The sequence below is a fragment of the Hippopotamus amphibius genome, chromosome 10 (assembly GCF_030028045.1).
Source record: "Hippopotamus amphibius kiboko isolate mHipAmp2 chromosome 10, mHipAmp2.hap2, whole genome shotgun sequence".
Taxonomy (NCBI): Eukaryota; Metazoa; Chordata; class Mammalia; order Artiodactyla; family Hippopotamidae; genus Hippopotamus; species Hippopotamus amphibius.
This window is the reverse complement of record NC_080195.1, coordinates 69,556,108-69,580,608: the sequence shown is the minus strand read 5'-3', so window position 1 is coordinate 69,580,608 and position 24,501 is coordinate 69,556,108. Positions and strand designations below refer to the sequence as shown.

At 37.6% G+C, this 24,501-nt stretch overlaps 1 protein-coding gene across 4 annotated transcripts in view; it reads left to right on the top strand.

Annotated features, from left to right (window-relative positions):
• TMEM45A (transmembrane protein 45A) overlaps nt 1-22,422 on the top strand; it is an 87,873-nt gene extending 65,451 nt beyond the window's left edge. For all 4 annotated transcript variants that reach the window (XM_057697306.1, XM_057697302.1, XM_057697303.1 and 1 more), the window contains exons 5-6: nt 2,176-2,321; nt 22,001-22,422. In XM_057697306.1, the coding sequence (XP_057553289.1) occupies nt 2,176-2,321; nt 22,001-22,094 (240 nt within the window). In that variant the 3' untranslated portion in view covers nt 22,095-22,422. The remainder of the gene's footprint in view (nt 1-2,175; nt 2,322-22,000) is intronic.
• The last annotated feature ends 2,079 nt before the right edge of the window (nt 22,423-24,501 follow it).

Here is a 24,501-nt window from a genome sequence, read left to right as displayed (position 1 = left end):
TCTAGTTCCCCGACCAGGGACCGAACCCGGGGCTCCTGCATTTGGAGCGTGAAGTCCCATCCACTGCACCACCAGGGAAGCCCCTATGTCATTATTTCTGATGGCTGAATAACGTTCCACTGTAGGGAAATACCACATTTTGCTTATTCATCATCAGTTGATAGACAATTGGATTGTTTTCAACTTTTAGGTCTTGTGAATAATGCTGCTATGAACATTTGTATAAAAGCTTTTGTTTTGAATACCTGTTTTCAGTTATTTGGGGTATGTGTAGTACCTAGAATGAAATTGACAGGTCATGTGATAATTCTACAGGTAAGTTTTTGAGAAGCTGTTATGTTGTTTTCCACATGGCTGTACCATTTTACATTCTCACCAGCAATATACAAGGATTCCAGTTTCTCCACATCCTTACCAACACTTGTTACATATTGTTGTTATTATTACCATCCTAGGAGTTGTGACCTGGTGTCTCATAGTGGTTTTGATTTGCATTTCTCTGATAACTAATGACATTCATAATTTTTTTTTGAGCTTATCGACCATTTGTACACCTTCTTTTGGGAAATGAGTCTTCTATTCCTTTGCCCATTAAATTTTTTTTGGCTTTTTGTTGAGATTTAGGAGTTCTTTCTATATTCTAGATATCAATTCCTTAACAGATACATGATTTGCAAGGATTTTCTCCTATGCCATGGGTTGTCTTTCCATACTCTTTACGATGTCCTTTGATGCACAAAAATTTTAACTTTTGATATGTTTTTGGTGTCATGTATGAGAAATCACTAAATCCCAGGTCGTGAAGCTTTTTCCTTATATTTTCTTCTAAGAGTCATGATTTTGATTCTCATATTTAGGTTTTTGATCCATTTTGAGTTAATTTTTGTATGTGGTACAATGTGAAGGTTAAAATTTTTTTGGCATGTGGTTCTCCAGGTGTCCCAGCACCATTTGTTGAAGAGACTTTAATTTCCCCATTGAATGGCCTTGGTACTCTTGTCAAAAACCATCTACTACAGGTGTATGGGCTTATTTCTGGACTCTCAGTTCTATTTCACTGATCTGTATGTCTACCATTATGTTAGTACCACAACGGTTTGATTACTGTAGTTTTTCTAGTAAGTTTTGAAATCAATAAGTGTTAAGTCTTATGACTTTGCTTTTTTTTTCAAGGTTGTTTTGGCTATTCTAGGTCCCTTGCAATTCTGTATAAATTTTAGGATCAGCTTTCCATTTCTGCAAAAAAGGCCATTGGGATTTTGATAGGGATCGTAATGAATCTGTAGATTGCTTTTTGTGTTATTGCCATCTTAAAAATATTAAATGCTTCAGTTCATGAACATGAGATATATTTCCATTTATTTAGATCTTCTTTGATCTCTTTCAACAATATTTTGTAGTTCTCAAAGTACAAGTCTTGAACATCCTCGATTAAATTTATTCCTAGGTATTTTATTCTTTGAAATGCTATCATAAGTGGAATTATTATCGTAACTTAATTTTTTTTGGATTGTTCATTGCAAGTTTTGTGTGTTGGTTTTGTATCCTGCAATTGTGCTAAATTAATTTGTTAGCTCTAATAGTTTTTTCGTGGATTCTTTAGAATTTTCTGTATATAAGATCATGTCATTTGTGAATATAGATAGTTTTGCTTCTTCCTTTACAATCTGGATGTCTTTTATCTATTTTTCTTGACTAATAACTCTGGCTAGAATTTCTGGTACAATGTTGAATAGAATTGGTAAAATAAGACACACTTGTCTTGTTCCTGATCCTAGGAGATAAGCTTTCAGTCTTTATCACTGAATATAATGTTACCTGTGGGCTTTGTTTATTTTAAAATCATTTTTTAAAACTCTGATCTTGGAATAACTATGTGAAACTGCACAGCTTAGAAACCTAACACATTCTCTGAAAGTCTACCAATCCCCAGAGATGATTACTATTCATATTTTGAAAATTGGTCTGTAAATATCCTTAACATTTTTTCCAAAAATATGGTCTAGTAGATACTGCCTATATTACTAAAACAGGCAGCAGATGTCTTATCTATAGCATCTCAAGAAGTGGGAGTTATCCGTTACCAGTAATCTTGACATGAAACATTTTGAAATGTACCACCTTCAGGAATGTGGCCAGTATTTTTTAATGTGTGCTCTTTGTTTTAAATTACAGATTGGGTTTGTCCTTTATCCCCCTGGTGGAGGTCCTGCATGGGATTTAGAGGATCATGACAACATTATGTTTCTCACCATCTGCTTTTGTTGGCATTATGCAATAGCCATTATCATCATTGGAGCAATTCATGCCTTTGTCACATGGTAAGTTAGTGATTTTTGCTCATGGAAGTTCTGTTTTTTGGTATATGATCATCAAGACTCGATAGCACTGAACTTTAAGTTCAAAGAGGTATTTCATTCCTTAGCATTCCGCAAAACAGGGTAATCTAGCAGAAAATTATCTGCAAACACAAACATTTCCAATAAAAAGGATAAATGTAGGTTTAAAGTTGGAATAGCTAAAGAGTGTCTCTGCTATGCTCCTAACCTATGCATCACCCTTCAGCACACTCTTCTGTGCCTCCATGTCTTTGCATATGCTGTTTTCTTTTCCAAATGGTCCTCCCCACACCTGCAGTGAGCCCTCCATTTGCCCATGTGTACCTGTTACAGCGCTTCCCAAGCTTGGTGTCATTTTTGACCAACATGTATGTCTCCCATTAAATTTGAGTACCTGACTAATTTGACATTTACTTTAATATTTCTAACAGTAAGATTCAGTTGAATGATACATGTTTTTACAAGGACTTTGATGCAATGTTTCATAATGGGTGCGTGATATAACAGATTGCTAAGAACCCATGTTTCTAGTTCTGCTGCTTGTCAGCTATATGACTTTGGGTAAATTATTTAACCACATTAAATATCAGTTTTGTTGTTTGCAAAATGGAGATAATAATATTACCTAAAAGAGATCATATATTTAAACTGCCTACAACATAATAAGAGCTCAAAGAAGATTTTTCTTCTTGTGTTTGCTCTTTTTTTTTTTTTGGTTCCTGTGATAGATTTCTTTTTAAATTAAAGTACAGTTGACATACAACATTATGCTTGTTTCAGGTATACAACATAATGGTTCGACTTCTGTATACATTGCAAAATGATCACCACAATAAGTCTGTCACCATACAAAGTTACAAAAATTTTTTCTTGTGATGAGAACTTTCAAGATTTACTTTCTTAGCAACTTTCCAATCTACAAAACAATATTATTGATTATAGTCATCATGCTATATGTAGCATCCCCATGACATTTATTTTATTTTTCATTTTTTTAAAAAAAAACTTTTTATTTTATATTGGAGTACAATTGATTAACAATGTTGTGTTAATTTCAGGTGTAGAACAAAATGATTCAGTTTTACATATACATGAATCTATTCTTTTTCAAATTCTTTTCCCAATTAGGTTGTTACAGAATATTGAGCAGAGCTTGCTGTGCTATACAGTCGGTCCTTGTTGGTTATTTATAGCAGTGTTTACATATCAATCCCAAACTCCCTAAATGTCCCTCTCCTCCCACCCTTCCCCCCTGGTAACCATAAGTTCATCTGTGAGTCTGTTTCTGTTTTGTAAATAGGTTCATTTGTATCATTTTTTAGATTCCGCATGTAAGCGATATCATACGATATTTCTGTTTCTCTGTCTGACTTAACTTCACTCAGTATGACAGTCTCTAGGTCCATCCATGTTGCTGCATATGGCATTACTTCATTCTTTTTTATGGCCGAGTAATATTCTGTTGTAAAGAAGATGTACCACATCTTCTTTATCCATTCTTCTGTCAATGGACATTTAGGTTGATTCCACATTTTGGCTATTGTAAACAGTACTACGATGAACAGTGGAGTGCATGTATCCTTTCGGACCATGTTTTTCTCTGGGTATGTACCCAGGAGTGGGTTTACAAGATCATATGGTAGCTCTATTTTTAGCTTCTTAAGGAACCTCCATACTGTTCTCCATAGTGGTTGCACCAATTTACATTTCCACCGATGGTGTAGGAGAGTTCCCTTCTCTCCACACCCTCTCCAGCATTTATTATTTGTGGATTTCTTGATGATAGCCATTCTGACTGGTGTGAAGTGATATGATCGTCTCAATATTTGCAGGAAAAGCTTTTGACAAAATTCAACATCTATGATAAAAACTCCAGGAAGTGGGCATAGAGGGAGCATACCTCAGCATAATAAAATCCATATATGACAAACTTACAGCTAACATCATACTCAACAGTGAAAATCTAAAAGCATTTCCTCTAAGATCAGGAACAAGACAAGGATGTCCATTCTTGCCACTTTTATTCAACATAGTTTTGGAAGTCCTAGCTACAGCAATCAGAGAAGAAAAAGAAATAAAAGGAATTCAAATGGGAAAGGTTAAACTGTCACCGTTTGCAGATGACATGATACTATACATAGAAAATCCTAAAGACACTACCAGAAAACTACTATTCATTGCTCATCAGTGAATTTGGTAAAGTTGTAGGTTACAAAATTAATACGCAGAAATCTGTTGCATTTCTATACACTAACAATGAAAGATCAGAAAGAGAAATTCAAGAAACAACCCCATTTACCATTGCATCAAAAATAATAAAATACCTAGCAATAAACCTACCTAAGGAGACAAAAGACCTGTATTCTGAAAATTATAAGACTTATTTATTTTATAACTGGAAGTTTGTGCCTGTTGATCCCCTTCATCCATTTTTGCCCACCTCCCCCAACTCTGGCAACCACCAAACTGTTCCCTGTATCTATGTGTTTTGTTTCATTTGTTCATTTGTTTTTTAGATCTCACAGATAAGTGAAATCATATGGTATTTGTCTTTCTCTATTTGGCTTATTTCACTTAGCATAACACCCTCGATGTCCATTTCATTCTTTTTTATGGCTTAGTAGCATTACATTACATGCATATAAATATAAAATATTTATATTTTATATATGTATATACACACGTATATATATAACATCTCCTTTATCCATTCATCCATTGATAGACCCTTAAGTTGTTTCCATATGCTGGTTATTATAAATATGCTGCAGTGAACCTAGGAGTAACTTTATCTTTTTGAATTAGTATTTTCATTTTCTTCAGATAAATACCCAGAAGTGGAATTGCTGGGTTGTATGGTAGTTCTATCTTTAATTTTTTGAGGAAGCTCCATGCTGTTTTCCACAGTGGCTGTACTAATTTACATTTCCACCAACAGTGCATGAGGGTTCTCTTTTCCTCCATATCTTGGCCAACACTTGTTATTTCTTGTCCTTTTGATAATAGCCATTCTGCAGGTGTGATGTGGTATCTCATTGGAGTTTTGATTTGCATTTCCCTAATGATTAGTGACATTGAACATCTTTTCATGTGCCTTTTAGTTATCTGTATGTCTTCTTTGGAAAAATGTCTATTCAAATTATCTGCCTATTTTTAGTTTTTATTTTTTAAAAATAAATTTATTTGTTTATTTATGGGCTGCTTTGGGTTTTTGTTTCTGCATGCTGGCTTTCTGTAGTTGCGGTGAGCAGGGGCTACTCTTCGTTGTGGTGTGTGGGCTTCTCATTGTGGTGGCTTCTCTTGTTGCGGAGCACAGGCTCTAGGCATGTGGGCTTCAGTAGTTGTGGCATGTGGGCTCAATAGTTGTGGCTCAAGGGCTCTAGAGCACAGGCTCAGTAGTTGTGGTGCATGGGCTTAGTTGCTCCATGGCATGTAGGATCTTCCCAGCCCAGGGATTGAACCCATGTCTCCTGCACTGGCAGGCAGATTCTTAACCACTGCGTCACCAGGGAAGTCCTCTCTGCCTGTTTTTAAATTGGAATTTTGTTGTTGTTGTTGTTACTGGGTTGTATGAGTTCTTTTTTTTTTTTTTTTTGCCATGAATTTTTTTTTAAGAACTTTTACTGAGATACAGTTAACAGACAATAAACTGCATATATTTAGAGTGTACAATTTGGTATCCCAGTCTCCCAATTCATTCCCCCCCAACCCTCCCTGTTTTCCCCACTTGGTGTCCATATGTTTGCTCTCTACATCTATGTCTCTATTTCTGCCTTGCAAACCAGTTGATTTGTACCATTTTTCTATATTCCACATATGTGTTAATACACAATATTTGTTTTTCTCTTTCTGACTCACTTCACTCTGTATGACAGTCTCTAGGTCCATCCATGTCCCTACAAATATCCCAGTTTCATTGCTTTTTACAGCTGGGTAATATTCCATTGTATATATGTACCACATCTTTTTTATCTATTCATCTGTTGATGGACATTTAGGTTGCTTCCATGTGCTGGCTATTGTAAATAGTGCTGCAATGAACATTGGAGTGTATGTGTCTTTTTGAATGATGGTGTTTTCTGGGTATATGCCCAGCAGTGGGATTGCTGGGTCATATGGTAGTTCTATTTTTAGTTTTGCAAGGAACCTCCATACTGTTCTCCATAGTGGCTGTATCAATTTACATTCCCACCAACAGTGCAAGAGTGTTCCCTTTTCTCCACACCCTCTCCAGCATTTACTGTTTGCAGATTTTCTGATGATGCCCATTCTCACCAGTGTGAGGTGATACCTCGTTGTAGTTTTGATTTGCATTTCTCTAATAATTAGTGATGTTGAGCAGCTTTTCACGTGCCTCTTGGCCATCCGTATGCCTTCTTTGGAGAAATGCCTGTTTAGGTCTTCTTCCCTTTTTATGATTGGGTTCTTTGTGTTTTTGATATGGAGCTGGATGAACTGTTTATATATTTTGGAGATTAATCCTTTGTCTGTTGATTCATTTGCAAATATTTTCTCCCATTCTGAGGGTTGTCTTTTCATCTTGCTTATAGTTTCCTTTGCTGTGCAGAAGCTTTGAAGTTTCATTAGGTCCCACTTATTTATTTTTGTTTTTATTTACATTACTCTAGGGGGTGGATCAATAAAGATCTTGCTGTCATTTCTGTCAAAGAGTGTTCTTCCTATGTTTTCCTCTAGGAGTTTTATAGTGTCTGGCCTTACGTTCAGGTCTTTAATCCATTTTGAGTTTATTTTTGTGTATGGTGTTAAAGAGTGTTCTAATTTCATTCTTTTACATGTAGCTGACCAATTTTCCCAGCACCACTATTGAAGAGGCTGTCTTTTCTCCATTGTATATCCTTGCCTCCTTTGTCATAGATTAGTTGGCCATAGTTTATCTCTGTGCTTTCTATCCTGTTCCATTGATCTATATTTCTTTTTTTGTGCCAGTACCATACTGTCTTCATCACTGTAGCCTCGTAGTATAGCCTGAAGTCAGGAAGCCTGATTCCACCAACTCTGTCTTTCCTTCTCAAGATTGCTATGGCTATTTGGGGTCTTTTGCGTTTCTATACAAATCGTAAAATTTCTTGTTGTAGTTCTGTGAAAAATGCCATTGATAATTTGATAGGGATTGCATTGAATCTGTAAATTGCTTTCGGTAGTGTAGTCATTTTCACAATGTTGATACTTCCAATCCAAGAACATGGTATGTCCCTCCATCTGTTTGTGTCATCTTTGATTTCTTTCATTAGTGTCTTATAGTTTTCTGAGTACAGGTCTTTTACTTCCTTGGTTAGGTTTATTCCTAGGTATTTTATTCTCTTTGTTGCAATGGTGAATGGGATTGTTTGCTTAATTTCTCTTTCTGCTATTTTGTTGTTAGTGCATAGAAATGCAAGAGATTTCTGTGTGTTAATTTTGTATCCTGCAACTTTACCAATTTCATTGATTAGCTCCAGTAGTTTTCTGGTGGTATCTTTAGGATTTTCTATGTATAGTATCATGTCATCTGTTAACAGTGACAGTTTTACTTCTTCTTTTCCAATTTGGATTCCTTTTATTTCATTTTCTTCTCTGATTACTGTGGCCAGGACTTCCAAAACTATGTTGAATAGTAGTGGCAAGAGTGGACATCCTTGTCTTGTTCCTGATCTTAGAGAGAATGCTTTCCTTTTTTCACCATTGAGAATGCTGTTTGCTGTGGGTTTGTCATATATGGCCTTTATGATGTTGAAGTAGGTTCCCTCTATGCCCACCTTCTGGAGAGTTTTTATCATAAATGGGTGTTGAGTTTTGTCAAAAGCTTCTTCTGCATCTGTTGAGATGATCATGTGTTTTTTATCCTTCAATTTGTTAATGTGGTGTATCACATTGATTGATTTGCATATATTGAAGAATCCTTGCATTCCAGGGATAAACCCCACTTGATCATGGTGTATGATCCTTTTAATGTGTTGTTGGATTCTGTTAGCTAGTATTTTGTTGAGGATATTTGCATCTAAATTCATCAGTGATATTGGTCTGTAATTTTCTTTTTTTGTAGTATCTTTGTCTGGTTTTGGTATCAGGGTGATGGTGGCCTCATAAAATGAGTTTGGGAGTGTTCCTTCCTCTGCAATTTTTTGGAAGAGCTTGAGAGGACAGGTGTGTTAGCGCTTCTCTAAATGTTTGATAAAATTCACCTGTGAATCCATGTGGTCCTGGACTTTTATTTGTTGGGAGATTTTTTTTCACAGTTTCAATTTCATTACTTGTGATTGGTGTGTTCATAGTTTCTATTTTTTCCTGATTTAGTCTTGGAAGTTTATACCTTTCTAAGAATCTGTCCATTTCCTCCAGGTTGTCCATTTTATTGGCATATAGTTGCTTGTAGTAGTCTCTTATAGTGCTTTTTATTTCTGTGGTGTCCGTTGTAACTTCTTCTGTTTCATTTCTAATTTTATTGTTTTGAGTCCTCTCCCTCTTTTTCTTGATGAGTCTTACTAGAGGTTTATGCATTTTATTTATCTTCTCAAAGAACCAGCTTTTAGTTTTATTGATTTTTGCTATTGTTTTCTTTGTTTCTATTTCATTTCTTTCTTCTCTGATCTTTATGATTTCTCTGTGTCTACTAACTTTGGATTTTGTTTGCTCTTCTTTCTCTAGTTTCTTTAGGTGTAAGGTTAGATTGTTTATTTGGGATTTTTCTTTATTTGGGATCTATCCTAAAGAATGTTCTATATGCAATTGAGAAGAACATGTAACCTGCTGTTTTTGGATGTAATGTCCTATAGATATCTATTAAATCCAGCTGATTTACTGTGTCATTTAAAGGTTGTGTTTCCTTATTAATTTTCTGTGTGGATGATCTGTCCATTGGTGTAAGTGGGGTGTTAAAGTCCCCCACTATGATTGTGTTACTGTCAATTTCCTCTTTCATAGTTGTTAGCATATGCCTTATGTATTGAGGGGCTCCTATATTGGGTGCATATATATTTATTACTGTTATCTCTTCTTCTTGGATTGATCCCTCATTCTTTGTGTAGTGTCCTTTCTTGTCTCTTGTAACATTTTTTATTTTAAAGTCTGTTTTATCTGATATGAGTATTGCTACTCCAGCTTTCTTTTGATTTCCATTTGCAAGGAATATCTTTTTCCATCCCCTCACTTTCAATCTGTATGTGTCCCTAGGTCTGAAGTGAATCTCTTGTAGACAGTGTATATATGGGTCTTGTTTTTTTATCCACTCAGCCAGTCTATGTCTTTTGGTTGGTGCATTTAGTCCATTTACATTCAAGGTAATTATCGATATGTATGTTCCTATTACCATTCTCTTAATTGTTTTGTTTTTGTTTCTGTAGGTCCTTTTCTTCTCTTATGTTTCCTGCTTAGAGAAGTTCCTTTAGCATTTGTTGTAGGGCTGATTTGGTGGTGCTGAATTCTCTTAGCTGTTGCTTGTCTGTAAAGCTTTTGATTTCTCCATTGAATCTGAATGAGATCCTTGCTGGCTAGAGTATTCTTGGTTGTAGGTTCTTCCCTTTCATCACTTTAAATATGTCGTGCCACTCCCTTCTGGCTTGCAGAGTTTCTGCTGAGAAATCAGCTGTTAAACTTATGGGAGTTCTCTTGTATGTTATTTGTCATTTTTCCCTTGTTGCCTTGTTAACTTTTCTCTGTCTTTAATTTTTGTCAGTTTGACTACTGTATGTCTTGGCGTGTTTCTCCTTGGGTGTATCCTGCCTGAGACTCTCTGTGCTTCCTGGACATGGGTAGCTACTTCCTTTCCCATATTAGGGAAGCTTTCAACTAGAATCTCTTCCAATATTTTCTCATGTCCTTTCTCTCTCTCTTCTCCTTCTGGGGCCCCTATAATGTGAATGTTGGTGCGTTTAACATTGTCCCAGAGGTCTCTTAGGCTGTCTTCAGTTCTTTTCATTCTTTTTTCCTTATTCTTTTCCACATCAGTGATTATCACCACTTTGTCTTCCAGTTCGCTTATTCACCCTTCTGCCTCAGTTAGTCTGCTATTTGTTCCTTCTAATGTATTTTTCATTTCAGTTATTGTGTTGCATATCTCTGTTTGTTTGTTCTTTAATTCTTCTAGGTCTTTGGTAAACTTTTCTTGCAACTTTTCAATCTTTGCATCCAGTCTTTTTTCAAAGTCCTGGATCATCTTCACCATCATTATTCTGAATTCTTTTTCTGGAAGGGTGCCTATCTCCTCTTCATTTAGTTGTTTATCTGGTATTTTATCTTGTCCCTTCATCTGGTACAAAGTCTTTTGCCTTTTCATTTTCTCTGTCTTTCTGTAGTTGTGGTTTTCAGTTCCACAAGATGAAATACTGCTGATACTGCTTGATGCTGCTGTCTGCCCTCTTGTGGAGGAAGCTATCTAGGAGGCTCATGGGTGCTTCCTGATGGGAGGGACTGATGGTGGGTAGGGCTGGGTGGGTAGAGCTCAGTAAAACTTTGATCCAATTTGGTGGGCGAAGCTCAGTGAAATTTTAATTTGCTTGTCTGCCAATGGGTGAGGCTGTGTTCACACCTTATTGGATGTTTGGCCTGAGGCAACCCAGCACTGGAGCTTACAGGCTCTTTGGTGTGGCTAATGGTGGACTCTGGGAGGACTCATGCCAATGAGCACTTCCCAGAACCCCTGCCGCCAGAACCCCTGTCTCCTCGGTGAGCCACAACTGCCTGCCACCTCCACAGGCAACCCTCCAACACCAGCAGATAGGTCTGGTTCAGTCTCCTATGGGGTCACTGCTCCTTCCGCCGGGGTCCTGGCGAGCAAACTTTTTTGTGTGCCGTCCAAAATTGGAGTCTCTGTTTCCCCCAATCCTTTGGAGGTCCTGCAATCAAATCCCGCTGGCTTTCAGTCTGATTCTCTAGGGATTCCTCCTCCCTTTGCTACAACCCCAGGTTGCGAAGCCTGACGTGGGGCTCAGAACCCTCACTTTAGTGGGTTGGCTTCTGTGGTATAACTATTCTCCAGCTTGTGAGTCACCCACCCAGCATTTATGGGATTTGATTTTAATGCGATTGCACCCCTCCTACCATCTTCTTGCAGCTTTTCCTTTGTCTCTGGATATGGGGTGTTTTTTTTTGGTGAGTTCCAGTGTCTTTCTGTTGATGATTGTTCAGCATTTAGTTGTAATTCCAGTGCTCTTGCAAGAGGGAGTGAGCGCAAGTCCTCCTACTCCACCATCTTGATTGTTCTTTTATTATTTCTTTATATATTTTGGATATTAACCTTTTATCAGATATGATTTAGGAATATCTTCTCCCATTCAGGAAGTTTCCTTTTTATTTTTTTAATGGTTTCCTTCATGCAGAAGCTTTCTAGTTTGATGTAGTCACACTTGTTTAGTTTTGCTTTTGTTGCTGTTGCCTTTGGAGTCAGATACAAAGAATATCACCAAGAGCCATGTCAAGGAGATTACCACCTATGTTTTCTTCTAGGATTTTTATGGTTTTAGTCTTACATTCAAGACTTTAATCGATTTTGAGTTAATTTTTGTGTATGGTTTAAGATAATGGTCCACTTTCATTCTTTTGCATGTGACTATCCAGTTTTGCCAGCACTATTTTTGAGGAGACTGGCCTTTCCCCATTTTATATTCTTGCCTTCTTTATTGTAGATTAATTGACCATATATGTTTGCATTTTTTTTAGGCTCTTTATTCTCTGCCATTGATCTATGGGTCTGTGTTTATGCCAATATCATACTGTTTTGATTTTATAGCTTTGTAGTATAGTCTGAAATCAGAGCATATGATGCCTCCAGCTTTGTTTTGTTTTTCTTTTTCAAGAGTGCTTTGGCTATTCAGGATTTCTTGTGATTCCATACAAATTCTAGCATTGTTCTATTTATGTGAAAAATGCCTTTGGAATGTGGTAGGGATTGCATTAAATCTGTAGATTGTTTTGAGTAATATGGACATTTTAACAGTATTAATTCTTTGAATTCACAAGCATGGAATATCTTTCCATTTACTTTTATCTTCTTCAGTTACTTTCATCAGTGTCTTATAGTTTTCAGTGTATAGGTCTTTCATCTCCTTGGTTAAATTTGCTCATAGATATTTTATTCTTTTGATGCAACTGTAAATGGAATTTTTTTCTTAATTTCTCTTTCTGATAGTTCATTGTTAGTGTATAAAAATGCAACATGATTGCATATTGATTTTGTACCTTGCAACTTTACTAAATTTATTTATTAGTTCTAATAGTTTTTTGGTGGAATCTTTAGGGTTTTCTATACATACTATCATGTCATCTGAAAATAGTGACAGTTTTACTTCTTCCTTTTCAATTTGAATGCTTTTTTTTGCTTGCCTAAATGTTCTGGCTAGGACTTATAATACAATTTTGACTAAAAGTGGTGAGAATGAGCATCATTGTCTTGGTCCTGATTTTAAGGAAAAAATTTTCATGATTTTATCACTGTTATGTTACTTGTGAGCATGTAATACATGACTTTTTATGTTAATGTACATTCTCTTTATACCCACTTGTTGAGCATTTTTATCATAAATGATATTGAATTTTGTCAAATGCTTTTATGCATCTATTAAGATAAGCATATGATTTTAATCCTTTTTGTTAATGTGACATATCACATTGATTGATTTGTGGGTGTTGAACCATCCTTGCATCCCTATAATAAATTCCACTTGATCAGGGTGTGTGGTCCTTTTAATGTATTTTTAAATTCATTTTGCTAGTATTTTGTTGAAGATATTTGCACCTATGTTCATCAATGATATTGGCATGTAATTTTCTTTTTGTATGTGATGTCTTCATCTGATTTTGGTATCAGGGTAATGTTGGCCTTGTGAAGTAAGTTTGGGAGCATTCACCCTTCTTTAATTTTTTTTTTTTGGAAGAGTTTGAGATGGATAGGTATTAAATCTTCTTTGAATATTTGGTACAATTTACCAGTGAATCCCTCTGGTCCTGGACTTTTCTTTGTTGGGAGTTTTTTGATTACTGTTTTAATCTCCTCACTAGTAATTGGTCTATTCAGATTTTCCATTTCTTGATGATTCAGTCTTAGAAGATTGTATGTTTCTAGGAATTTGTCCATTACTTCCAGGTTATTCAATCTGTTGGTGTATAATAGTTCATAGTAGTCTTTTTTGAGCCTTTGTATTTTTTAGTATCACTTTTAATTTCTCCTCTTTTATTTCTGATTTATTTCTTTAAGCCTTCTCTCTTTTTTTCTTAGTGAGTCTAGCTAAAGGTTTGTCAATTTTGTTTATCTTTTTAAAGAACCAACTCTTTGTTTCATCGATCTTCTCTATTGTCTTTTAGTCTCTATTTCATTTATTTCTGCTCTGATCTTTATTATTTCCTTCCTTATAGTAACTTTGTGCTTTGTTTGTACTTCTTTTTCTGATTCCCTTAGGTGTAAAAGTTATGTTGTTATTTGAGATTTTTCTTATTTCTTAAGGTAGACCTGTATTGCTCTAAACTTCCATCTTGGAACTGCTTTTGCTGCGTTGCATAGATTTTGGTGTGTTTTATTTCCATTTTCACTTGTCTTCAGATATTTTTTAATTTCTCCTTTGATTTCTAATACTGGTGCTAGCAGGTTAGAAAGAAAGTACAAAAATGATGGCTGCTAGTGCTGGTGCTAGCAAAATAGACAGGGGAGAAAGCAAAAATGGTACCTGCCACTTCTTCCATTCCCAGAGACAGACCTAACAGATTTCTTGATGACAGATGCTTTAAGATTAGCAAATGAATCCCATTCACATATGGTCTAGACACTTTTCATATTGTGGCTTTTGTGCTGGATCACTGGGTGGGTGAGTCTGCATACAAGTCCTTTAAGAGTGGAATCTTCATTCCTACAGCCCTTTGGTTCTTCTGGATGTCAGCCCTGTTGGTTTTCAAAGCCAGATGTTTTGGGGACTCATCTCAGCAATGCAAGTCCCAAGGGTTGGGTGCCTGATGTAGGGCATAAATTCTTAATCCTCAGGGAGAAACTCTGTATCTGTGAGATTCCTTCCAGTTGTGAGTCTCCACACTGGGGGTGGGGTTTTTGGTGAGACTGTGTCTCTTTTACCCATCTCAATGTGGACCTTTTGTCCTTTGTTGTGGAGAAGCTGTTCAGCTAGTTTTCAGGTCTTTTTTTTTTTTTTTTTTTTTTTTTAATAGGGAATTGTTCTTTATGTAGCTGTAGATTTGCTGTGTCCATGGAAAGAGGTAAATTCAGGATCTTCCTAGGCTGCTTTCTTGAACCATCTCTCCCACTCACCCTTGTTCTTTTTATTATTCTTCTTGTTTTCATTCTCCTTCTGTATCAAAAAATGTATAAGGTATAGACCCTATGGGGAGAGAGAGATAATTTGAATACAGTATAATAAATGGAAATAGTATAGTAACAAAGCACTATCAGAGCCCAGAGGAGGCATCCTCACAATTGAGAATTAAGCTGCAGCTTGAAGGATGAGTGGAAATAGAAAAGAGTGAGCATGGTTCCTTATTATTTCCATTAGCATAGTAGCTAATGCCAAACCACAGTTGGCCTGGCTAATTCCAGCTACTAATCTTGCAGGCTCCAATCCTTCAGACTTTAGCACTGATTGGAATGTTCTATATCTGCAGTCTTCATTACGCAGCCATGAGCTGTGTGGTTATTGAGCACTTGACATGTGCCTAATGCCACATTAATTTTAATTAATTTAAATATCCATGTATGCATAGTGACTACCATTTTGGATAGCACACATCTAGCATGTTCTCTAGATCCCTAAATTACAGTAGCTGATTCTAGGCCCAGTGGGGTCTCAGTCTCTGCCCAAACTAGCTTTCTAGTCCTCAGTTCCCTCCAAGCATGTGCATGGGCTGGTGGTTAAGGTTAGCTCTGCCATCGAATGAAACTTGGCTTCTCCCTCTGTTGTTTTAGGCTGACTCCTGGGCCTCATCTCCTTAGGGGCTGGGCAGCCTCCAAGAATAATGCCGGCATTCAAGGAGGCTCTCTACCCCATGTCAGCTCCCTTCCAGAGCCAAAAGAAGACTATTGTCTCTTCCTGTTTCAAAAACCTTCAGACCCCTAATGAATCTGTTATCCACCTATAGTTTTCTAGACACTAGAAACTCCATGTTTACTTTTTCAACTGCCTCTCCTTCCCCAGAACCTTTAACTTTTGACCATGTAGTTGCCTCTACTTGGCATATCCAAATTAAACACTCATGCCTTCTGTGAAAATTTCTGTGAAAACTTCTGTGATTGTTCTAGCCTTTGCTCATCTCCCCTTTTTGAGTTTTTATGGTACATTAGTCTCTACCACACACTTTAACAATTGTGATCTATCTTGTGATATTTACTATTAGCTCATGTTAGTCTTATTTGCTAACTTGATTGTGTCACTTGGAGGAAAAGACCTTTTTCATATGTCTCACAGCTCTTATACTGTCAAACATATATTAGGTACTCAATAGATGCTTATTTGCTGTTTTAATAATTTGTTTTAGAACTACTCGAAAATAGGGTTCAATTGTTTGGAAATCATGATTTATATGCTTTTAAGTTTTGTTTTCATATTGCTTTTAAAATATAAGACCAAGGGGACTTCCTAGGGGGTGCAGTGGTTAAGAATCCACCTGCCAATACAAAATTAATGCATAGGAATCTCTTGCATTCCTATACACTAACAACGAAAGAGCAGAAAGAGAAATTAAGGAAACACTCTCATTTACCACTGCAACAAAAAGAATAAAATACCTAGGAATAAACCTGCCTAAGGAGACAAAAGACCTGTATGCAGAAAACTATAAGACACTGATAAAAGAAATCAAAGATGATACAAACAGATGGAGGGACATAAAATGTTCTTGGATTGGAAGAATCAACATTGTGAAAATGACTATACTGTCCAAACAATTTACAAATTTGCTGCAATCCCTATCAAATTACCAACGGCATTTTTCACAGAAGTAGAACAAGAAACTTGACAATTTATATGGAAACAAAAGACCCCGAATAGCCAAAGCAATCTTGAGAAGGAAAGACAGAGTTGGTGGAATCAGGCTTCCTGACTTCAAACTATACTACAAGGCTGCAGTGATCAAGACAGTATGGTACTGGCACAAAAACAGAAATATATATCAATGGAACAGAATAGAGAGCCCAGAGATAAACCCACACACATATATGGACACCTTATCTTTGACAAAAGAGTCAAGAATATACAATGGAAAAAAGACAGTCTCTTCAATAAGTGGTGCTGGGAAAATTGGACAGCTGCATGTCAAAGAATGAAATTAGAATGCGTCCTAACACCATACAAAAAAAAAAAAAAAACTCAAAATGGATTAAAGACCTAAATATAAGGCCAGACACTATAAAACTCTTCGAGGAAAACATAGGCAGAACACTCAATGATATACATCAAAGCAAGATCCTTTTTGACCCACCTCCTAGAATCATGGAAATAAAATAAAAAATAAACAAATGGAACCTAATGAAACTTAAAAGGTTTTGCACAGCAAAAGAAACCATAAACAAGACAAGAAGACAACCCTCAGAATGGGAGAAAATATTTGCCAAGGAAGCAACTGAGAAAGGATTAATCTCCAAAATATATAAGCAGCTCATGCAGCTTAATACCAAAGAAGCAAATAACCCAATCCACAAATGGGTGGAAGACCTAAATAGACATTTCCCCAAAGAAGACATGCAGATGGCCAACAAACACATGAAGAGATGCTCAACATCACTAATCATCAGAGAAATGCAAGTCAAAGCCACAATGAGATGTCACCTCACACCGGTCAGAATGGCCATCATCACAAAATCTGGAAAGAACAAATGTTGGAGAGGGTGTGGAGAAAAGGGAACTCTCCTGCACTGTTGGTGGGAATGTAAATTGGTACAGCCACTATGGAAAACAGTTTGGAGGTTCCTTAAAAAACTAAAAATAGAACTAGCATATGACCCAGTAATCCCACTACTGGGCATATACCCAGAGAAAACCATAATCCATAAAGAAACATGTACCATAATGTTTATTGCAGCACTGTTTACAATAGCCAGGACGTGGAAGCAATCTAAATGCCCATCAACAGATGAATGGATAAAGAAGATGTGGCACATACGTACAGTGGAACATTATTCAGCCATAAAAAGGAACGAAATTGAGTTATTTGTAGTGAGGTGGATGGACCTAGACAGAGTCTGTCATACAGAGTGAAGTAAGCCAGAAAGAGAGAAACAAATACCATATGCTAATTCATATATATGGAATCTAAAAAAATGGTACTGATGAACCCAGTGACAGGGCAAGAATAAAGATGCAGATGTAGAGAATGGACTGGAGGACACGCGGTTGGGGGCAGGAGCGAAGGGGAAGCTGGGACGAAGTGAGAGAGTAACATTGACATAAATACACTACCAACTGTAAAACAGATAGCTTGGGAAGTTGCTGCATAACATTGGGAGGTCAACTCAGTGATGGGTGATGACTTAGAGGGCTGGGATTGGGAGGTTGGGAGGGATTTGCTGGAGGGAGGGGATATACGTATAAATACTGCTGATTCACTTTGTGTACAGCAAAAACTGGCACAATAGTGTAAAGCAATTATATTCCAATAAAGAACTTAAAAAAAAAAACCCACTAACATTTTAAATACAAAAAAAAAAAAAAAAAAAAGACTCCTCCTGCCAATGCAGGGGACATGGGTTTGATCCCTGCCCCAGGAAGATATCACATGCCATGGAGCAAGTAAGCCTGTGCACCACAACTATTGAGCCTGCGCTCTAGAGCCTGTGAGCCACAGCTGTTGAGCCCATGTGCCACAACTCCTGAAGCCCATGTGCCTAGAGACCATGCTCCATAACAAGAGAAGCCACCACAGTGAGGAGCCTGTGCACTACAATGAAGAGTAACCCCTGCTCGCCACAACTAGATAAAGCCTGTGTGCAGCAACAAAGACCCAACACAGCCAATAAATTAAAAAATTAATTAATTAAAAAAAAGAAATATAAGACCAAGGCCTCGTGTTCTGATATATTTTGATATAAACTTAAGCAGTAACTTAAAGAATATCATAAAAATTGAATATGGACTTTCAGTGAGGTCATGTGCAGGCTAATTCAATCACGTAGTCATGAAGAGCTTTGAAAATCTATTTGTCAGGGTTTGGCTATGAAGTGAATTGTATTGGGTGGGCTAAAAGGTTTGTTTGTTTTCTGTAAGATGGCTCTAGTAGCATTTAGTTGTCTTTAACTTCATTCAAAACAATTTTGTTAGATTGTATGTGACAGCTGTCATATCAGCGTGCATTTAAAAAAAGACATCAAAATTGGTGAATTTTTGTGTAGCCATTTTAATGTTGAAGATGAAAGAAAAAAGCAACATTTTCGTCATATTATGCTTTATTATTTCAAGAAAGATAAAAACGCAACTGAAACACAAAAAAAGGCTTGTGGAGTATATGGAGAAGGTGCTGTGACTGATGAAACATGTCAGAAGGGGTTTGTGAAGTTTTGTGCTGGAGATTTCTTGCTGGACAATGCTCCACAGTTGGGTAGACCAGTTGAAGTTGATAGCGATCAAATCGAGACAGTAATTGAAAATAGCCAACATTATACCACACGGGACATAGCTGACATACTCAAAATATCCAAATCTGGTGTTGAAAATCATTTGCACCAGCCTGGTTATGTGAATCACTTTGATGTTTGGGTTCCACGTAAGTTAAGCAAAAAAAACCTTCTTGACTGTATTTCCGCATGCGATTCTTTACTTAAACATAATGGAAACATTCCATTTTTAAAACAAATTGTGATGGGCAATGAAAAGTAGATACCATACAATAATGTGGAACAGAAGAGATTATGGGGCAAGTGAAATGAACCACCACCGACCACACCAAAGGCGGGTCTTCATCCAAATAAGGTGATGTTGTGTATATGGTGGGATTGGAAGGGAGTCCTCTATCATGAGCTCCTACTGGAAAACCAAATAATTAATTCCAACAAGTACTGCTCCCAATTCGACCAACTGAAAGCAGCACTCGACAAAAAGTGTCTGAAATTAGTCAACAGAAAATGCATAATCTTCCAGCAGAATAATGCAAGACCATGTGTTTCTTTGATGACAAGGCAAAAACTACTATAGCTTGAATGCGAAGTTCTGATTCATCCGCGATAATCACCAGACATTGCACCTTCGAATTTCCATTTATTTAGGTCTTTACAACATTCTCTTAATGGAAAAAATTTCAATTCCCTGGAAAACTGTAAAAGGCACCTGGAACAGTTCTTTGCTCAAAAAGATGAAAAGTTTTGAGAAGATGAAATTATGAAGTTGCCTGAAAAATGGCAGAAGGTAGTGGAACAAAAGGTGAATACGTTGTTCAATAAAGTTCTTGGTGAAAATTAAAAATGTGTCTTTTATTTTTACTTAAAAATCGAAAGCACTTTTTGACCAACCCAATAACTCAGTCACAGGTGATGGGTTTTGAGGACATTCTATCAGAATTTATTTAACAGAGCACAAAGATCAGCATGGAATCAAAACTGGATTATGGAACTACTGCCCCCAAAATCTCTGAAACATGGAGCTGTACTTCCCAGCTTTCCAGAATAATGGTTTAAAGGTTGCTTTATCTAGTCCCACACCTGCAGTTCTCATCATGACAGCTCATGGGAGAGACCTGTTTGGAAATCTTACTGTGTGTTTTACGGTATTTCATATTTAAATACCACTGTGGTATAGAACTATTTCAAAATGGTTGCCTTTCTGAATGGACAGAGAAATGTTACCTATTTTCAGGTTGGTTTTCCAAGCAAATGATTCTTGTGAGCCGTTTTGAAGAACAAGATAGAAATGACTAAATTCCAGGCATATGGTAATTTGCTTTCTGGAATGTTCAATTTCCAGATCAACTCTGGAAGTATACCCAGAGTCTCAGCTCTGTTCTTGTATTAATTGAAGAGAACATATGGGAACAAAGGCCCAGACACACCCTGACCTTAGTTTCCTGGGCTTGCATCATTCCAGGAACTAGCAATGATTTGCACTTCCTCCTTATTACTCTATGCCTCAATCTGTCCCCAGCAGTCATTTCTGCATGTGCCAATACCGAGGGCTTCTGGGTACAGATAGAGCCTGAACAGGCCTCAGCTTGGTGGCTTGTAACAACAGCAGATACAACCCAGAGAGGAGGAGTGGGAAACAGGAGGAGTCACTAGGGTCTGTGTTAACAATTAATTTGTAATAAGTAGCCAGGTCTTTGCTTTACTTTCCACAAGCATCATCAGGAATGAATCTAATGAATTAATGAATTAATGAATTGACTAATTAATCCTTTTCATTTAGCACATATTTAGCTTTGTGCAATGTGGAGATAACTGTGTGGGTTTAAAAAATAACGCACTGTCCCAGTCTGCAACTTATTTGAAACTATTAGCCTTTCATGAGAACAGTGCCTTGAAGAGTTGAGGACACTGGGAGCAATGTCCATCATCAACTAATTATCAAGGGAAATGATTTTGAGTAGTTTTTCTTGACTCTTGATGAGTCAACAGATGGTACTGTTAGGGCTCAGTTGTGTGTTGGAGGAATTAATGCTGAATTGGAAGTGACTAAAGAATTGCCTCTGGGTAGGTGAGTGATATGAACTCCTGGCAGATTGCTCCACAGCTCACTGAATCAGCAAATGTGTGGTGAGCCACTATTGTGTACCAGACATTGTTCTAGGCTCTGGGTAGAGTTAGGGCAGTAAATAAGGTGAGGTCTCTGCTCTTAGAAAACTCATACTCTAGTGGAATTCAGAGCACAAGGAAAAGCATTGTATATTGAGAGGGGTGGGCCAGACCTCCACTGGAAGAAGAAAGGCAGAAAGCAAGTATAAGGATACAGATAGGCTGGTGACATTTTTCATAAAATGAGAATGATTTTGATGATGTGGCTTATAAGTTTGTTTGCATATCCTTGTGTATTTCTGGACGTTAACTATGGTTTATTGACATGGTCACAGCACAATGTCTTCACAAATAATCATGCACAGGAAAGCTTTGCCTGGTTCTTATTACATCAGAGAAGCAGAGAGCCTGCTGAGTCCCTGCCACTAAGAAGCTTCACATCTTCCAATGTCAAAAATTGTAATTCCTCCCGACCTACAGATTCTCTTAATCTATGAAAACAGTTGTAAGAATGGAGGTCACTTCTTTCAACTTCTTAGTTCATCATGAATCATCACATGCAGTTGAGCAGCCTCTGGCCAGCACAAAAGCACCCCTCTGAAGACATGAGTAGGAGCTGCAGTATTGCCCAGACTTGACGTGGGGCTTGACATGGGGCAGGAGATGCCTTCCTCCACTTCTTTCATAGGAGAGGGCTCCTTCTTGTAACACACAGCTGAGCTCGGTTTCGTCTGGGCTTACTATAGCCCAGAGATTCTCTTGTTTGTTTTAGAAATGATTAAAGTTATAAATTTTGAATATGATACAGACAATCATGTTACACATTTAAGAGCTTTATTGTATCTGTTGGCTTATATGCTGCTTTAATCCACAAAATATTTGCCAAATAAAAGTGATTTTCTTTTTGAGGGTGCTTCTTCCATCTGCATAAATAATTTGGAGTTTGTTGTATTATAGATACATATAGTTTGGGGTTTTAGTTTTAAACAGCATAATACAAGGTGACTTTCATTCTCCTCAGGTTGGTTAAATCTCGATTTAAGAAATTCTGCCCTTCAGAACTTGGCCTCCTGAAAACTGCTGAACGAGAACAAGAATCGGAAGAAGAGATGTGACGTTGATGGGCGTCCAGTCTTTCTAGATGAAATTTTTCTCTTTTCTGCTATTATTTTTAATCACAGTTTTGCCTTTTCACTTTTTGTTTGGAGAACAACTGGCTGAGGATGATTCTTGGTGTCAGAGTATTTGGGACTTGGAGCGGCTCTCTCTAGTCATCTGAAGTGTGAGGTCCACACTGAAACATATTGTTTTATTTGCCTTATAGATGTATATGCTTAAGGTTCCTGAGCTTACTACCATTTGTAACTCATTACAGATGGATTTTCACTTGTTTATCTTGTTGCTGCAATGAGAAATAAATGAATGCATGGACCTTGGTTCAAACAACTCAGATCTTTGCTTTTCTTATTCAACTGCACCCCACCTGTATGTCATGAAGCAGCAGCTGTGTGACACTGAAATTCCTTTTTGTGAGACATCTCTTTCTGCAGCACCTGTGTTCTCCCCTGGGAAAAGCAAGCTGGAAGTCATCCTATGGTGCACTCTCTCAGAGAAGATAGAAGGGCTGATCCTTGGCTACAGAAGGGCACATGGTGGCAAAGCCCTGAAAGTTTGGGAAAGGAGAGTTATGATGTTATCCATAGAGTAAAAAATCATCACACAGCATGGTATGGCTACCATACTGTCCTCTCTGCTGAAATAATTGAAGGGTTGAAACAAGGAAAAGCCTTTTATGGAACACCTGGGTAAAAAGTCAGAGCCCTTCTCTCGTTGGTGGACTAAGTAGCCCCCAATGGAGAGTCAGGAAATCTTTTCTCATTCTGGTTTTACCATTCACCAGCCTCTAGGGTTTTAACATTTACTATGTCCTTCTCTCTCAAGTTGGGGAATTGAATTGGATGAATCAATTTCAGGCTGTCACATTTTATGAATCTGGAGCCTCTGAGACAAAATTGAAGCTAATTTAGTACAGTGTTAGTGAGAAAGGCCAGTCTCTGCTGTGACAGAAAAGAAAAGGAGTTCTGCAGGAGTCCATGATGGTTGACTTGAATATGAAGAAAAAGAGGCAGTGTAGTGGGTAGCTGGAGGTGACATGTGGGCAATTAAAAGCCAAAGCTCCCCGGCTTTCCAGAAGCACTGACAAACCCAGAAACTGGCCCCAGTCTGCTCTTATCACATGACACTGAAGTGGGAGGTGAGTGGATTCTTTAGGTTAAAGAACTGGACTTCCTTCCTTCCTTCCCTCCTTCCTTCTTCCTTCCTTCCTTCCTTTCTCTTTCTTTCTCTTTCTTTCTTTCTTTCTTTCTTTCTTTCTTTCTTTCTTTCTTTCTTTCTTTCTTTCTTTCTCTCTCTCTCTCTCTCTTTCTTCCTTTCTTTCTTTCTTCCTTTCTTCCTTTCTCTTTCTTTCTTCCTTTCTCTTTATGTAAGGGTTGAAAACAGCTGATGTGGGTGCCTAAAGCTTTATCTTGAACAATGCAATAGACCTTAGTACATTTCTGGCATATGAGATGCCCACATGCCATGGTCTCCAAGTGATCATGGCACTCTGCCCCATATGTGTCCTATATCTTAGGGTTTTTTTTCCCCCAGGACAGCAAGTTTCTATGATTTTGGCAAGTTTGTATTTCAGAAGAGTGAGTTGTCAACCGCAGGTACGTGAAAATGGCATTGCTGGTATCTAGGCCTGAGCAGGAACTCTAGGAATAATTAGCATGAACCAGATTAATGCTGGCATTTTGAAAACTGTAAGTGTAAATATACTAGCAGTCTTTATGAGAGAGCAGAAATGTCCATTCCTGCAACCTCTGTGCAGAGAGAACACAAGTGAGATGCAACCCAGTGAGTTCTCAGAGGGGGAGCTTCTGGTTCAGGTCTAAGCCCATAGTTTGGGGCTATCTGCCTCTAGTCTCTGCAGTGAGCAATAAATTGAACACAATTTTATGGAAGCCTTCACCAAGGAAGGGGTAGAGGAAGGGTGCCCTCCCTTACTTTTGTTTGTATTTTATCTCAGCTCTTCCAAAAACCTGGGGTCTCAATTCCTGAGCTCCTGCCAAACCCCTTCATGGGCATCCCATGCTTGATTTGCCATAACCAAGGAAAAGAGAATCTTTAAATAACTCAGTGCAATATCAACATGACTGCTGATGTGATAATACCTTCTCAGCAATTCCTGTGATCTCTAACCGCCTTTGCTTGAGAAACTGCAGCCTCTGCTGATACTAACTTGCAGCTCATTGTTGAAGTGGGAGATCAGGTTATGGCCATCTTGCCTTCCTCGTCATCATCTTGTCACTACAGGCCTCATTAATCAAGGCCTCACTGATTGTTTCTTGGCTGTGGATTAACATGGTGGCGCAGGAGTCACTTGGGGCTACAGCAACAGTGAACATAAAAATTGAGAAGTGACAAGTTCTCCCAAATACAAGGAGTCAATAGATTAAAAAACATGAAAGAAAAATTCGT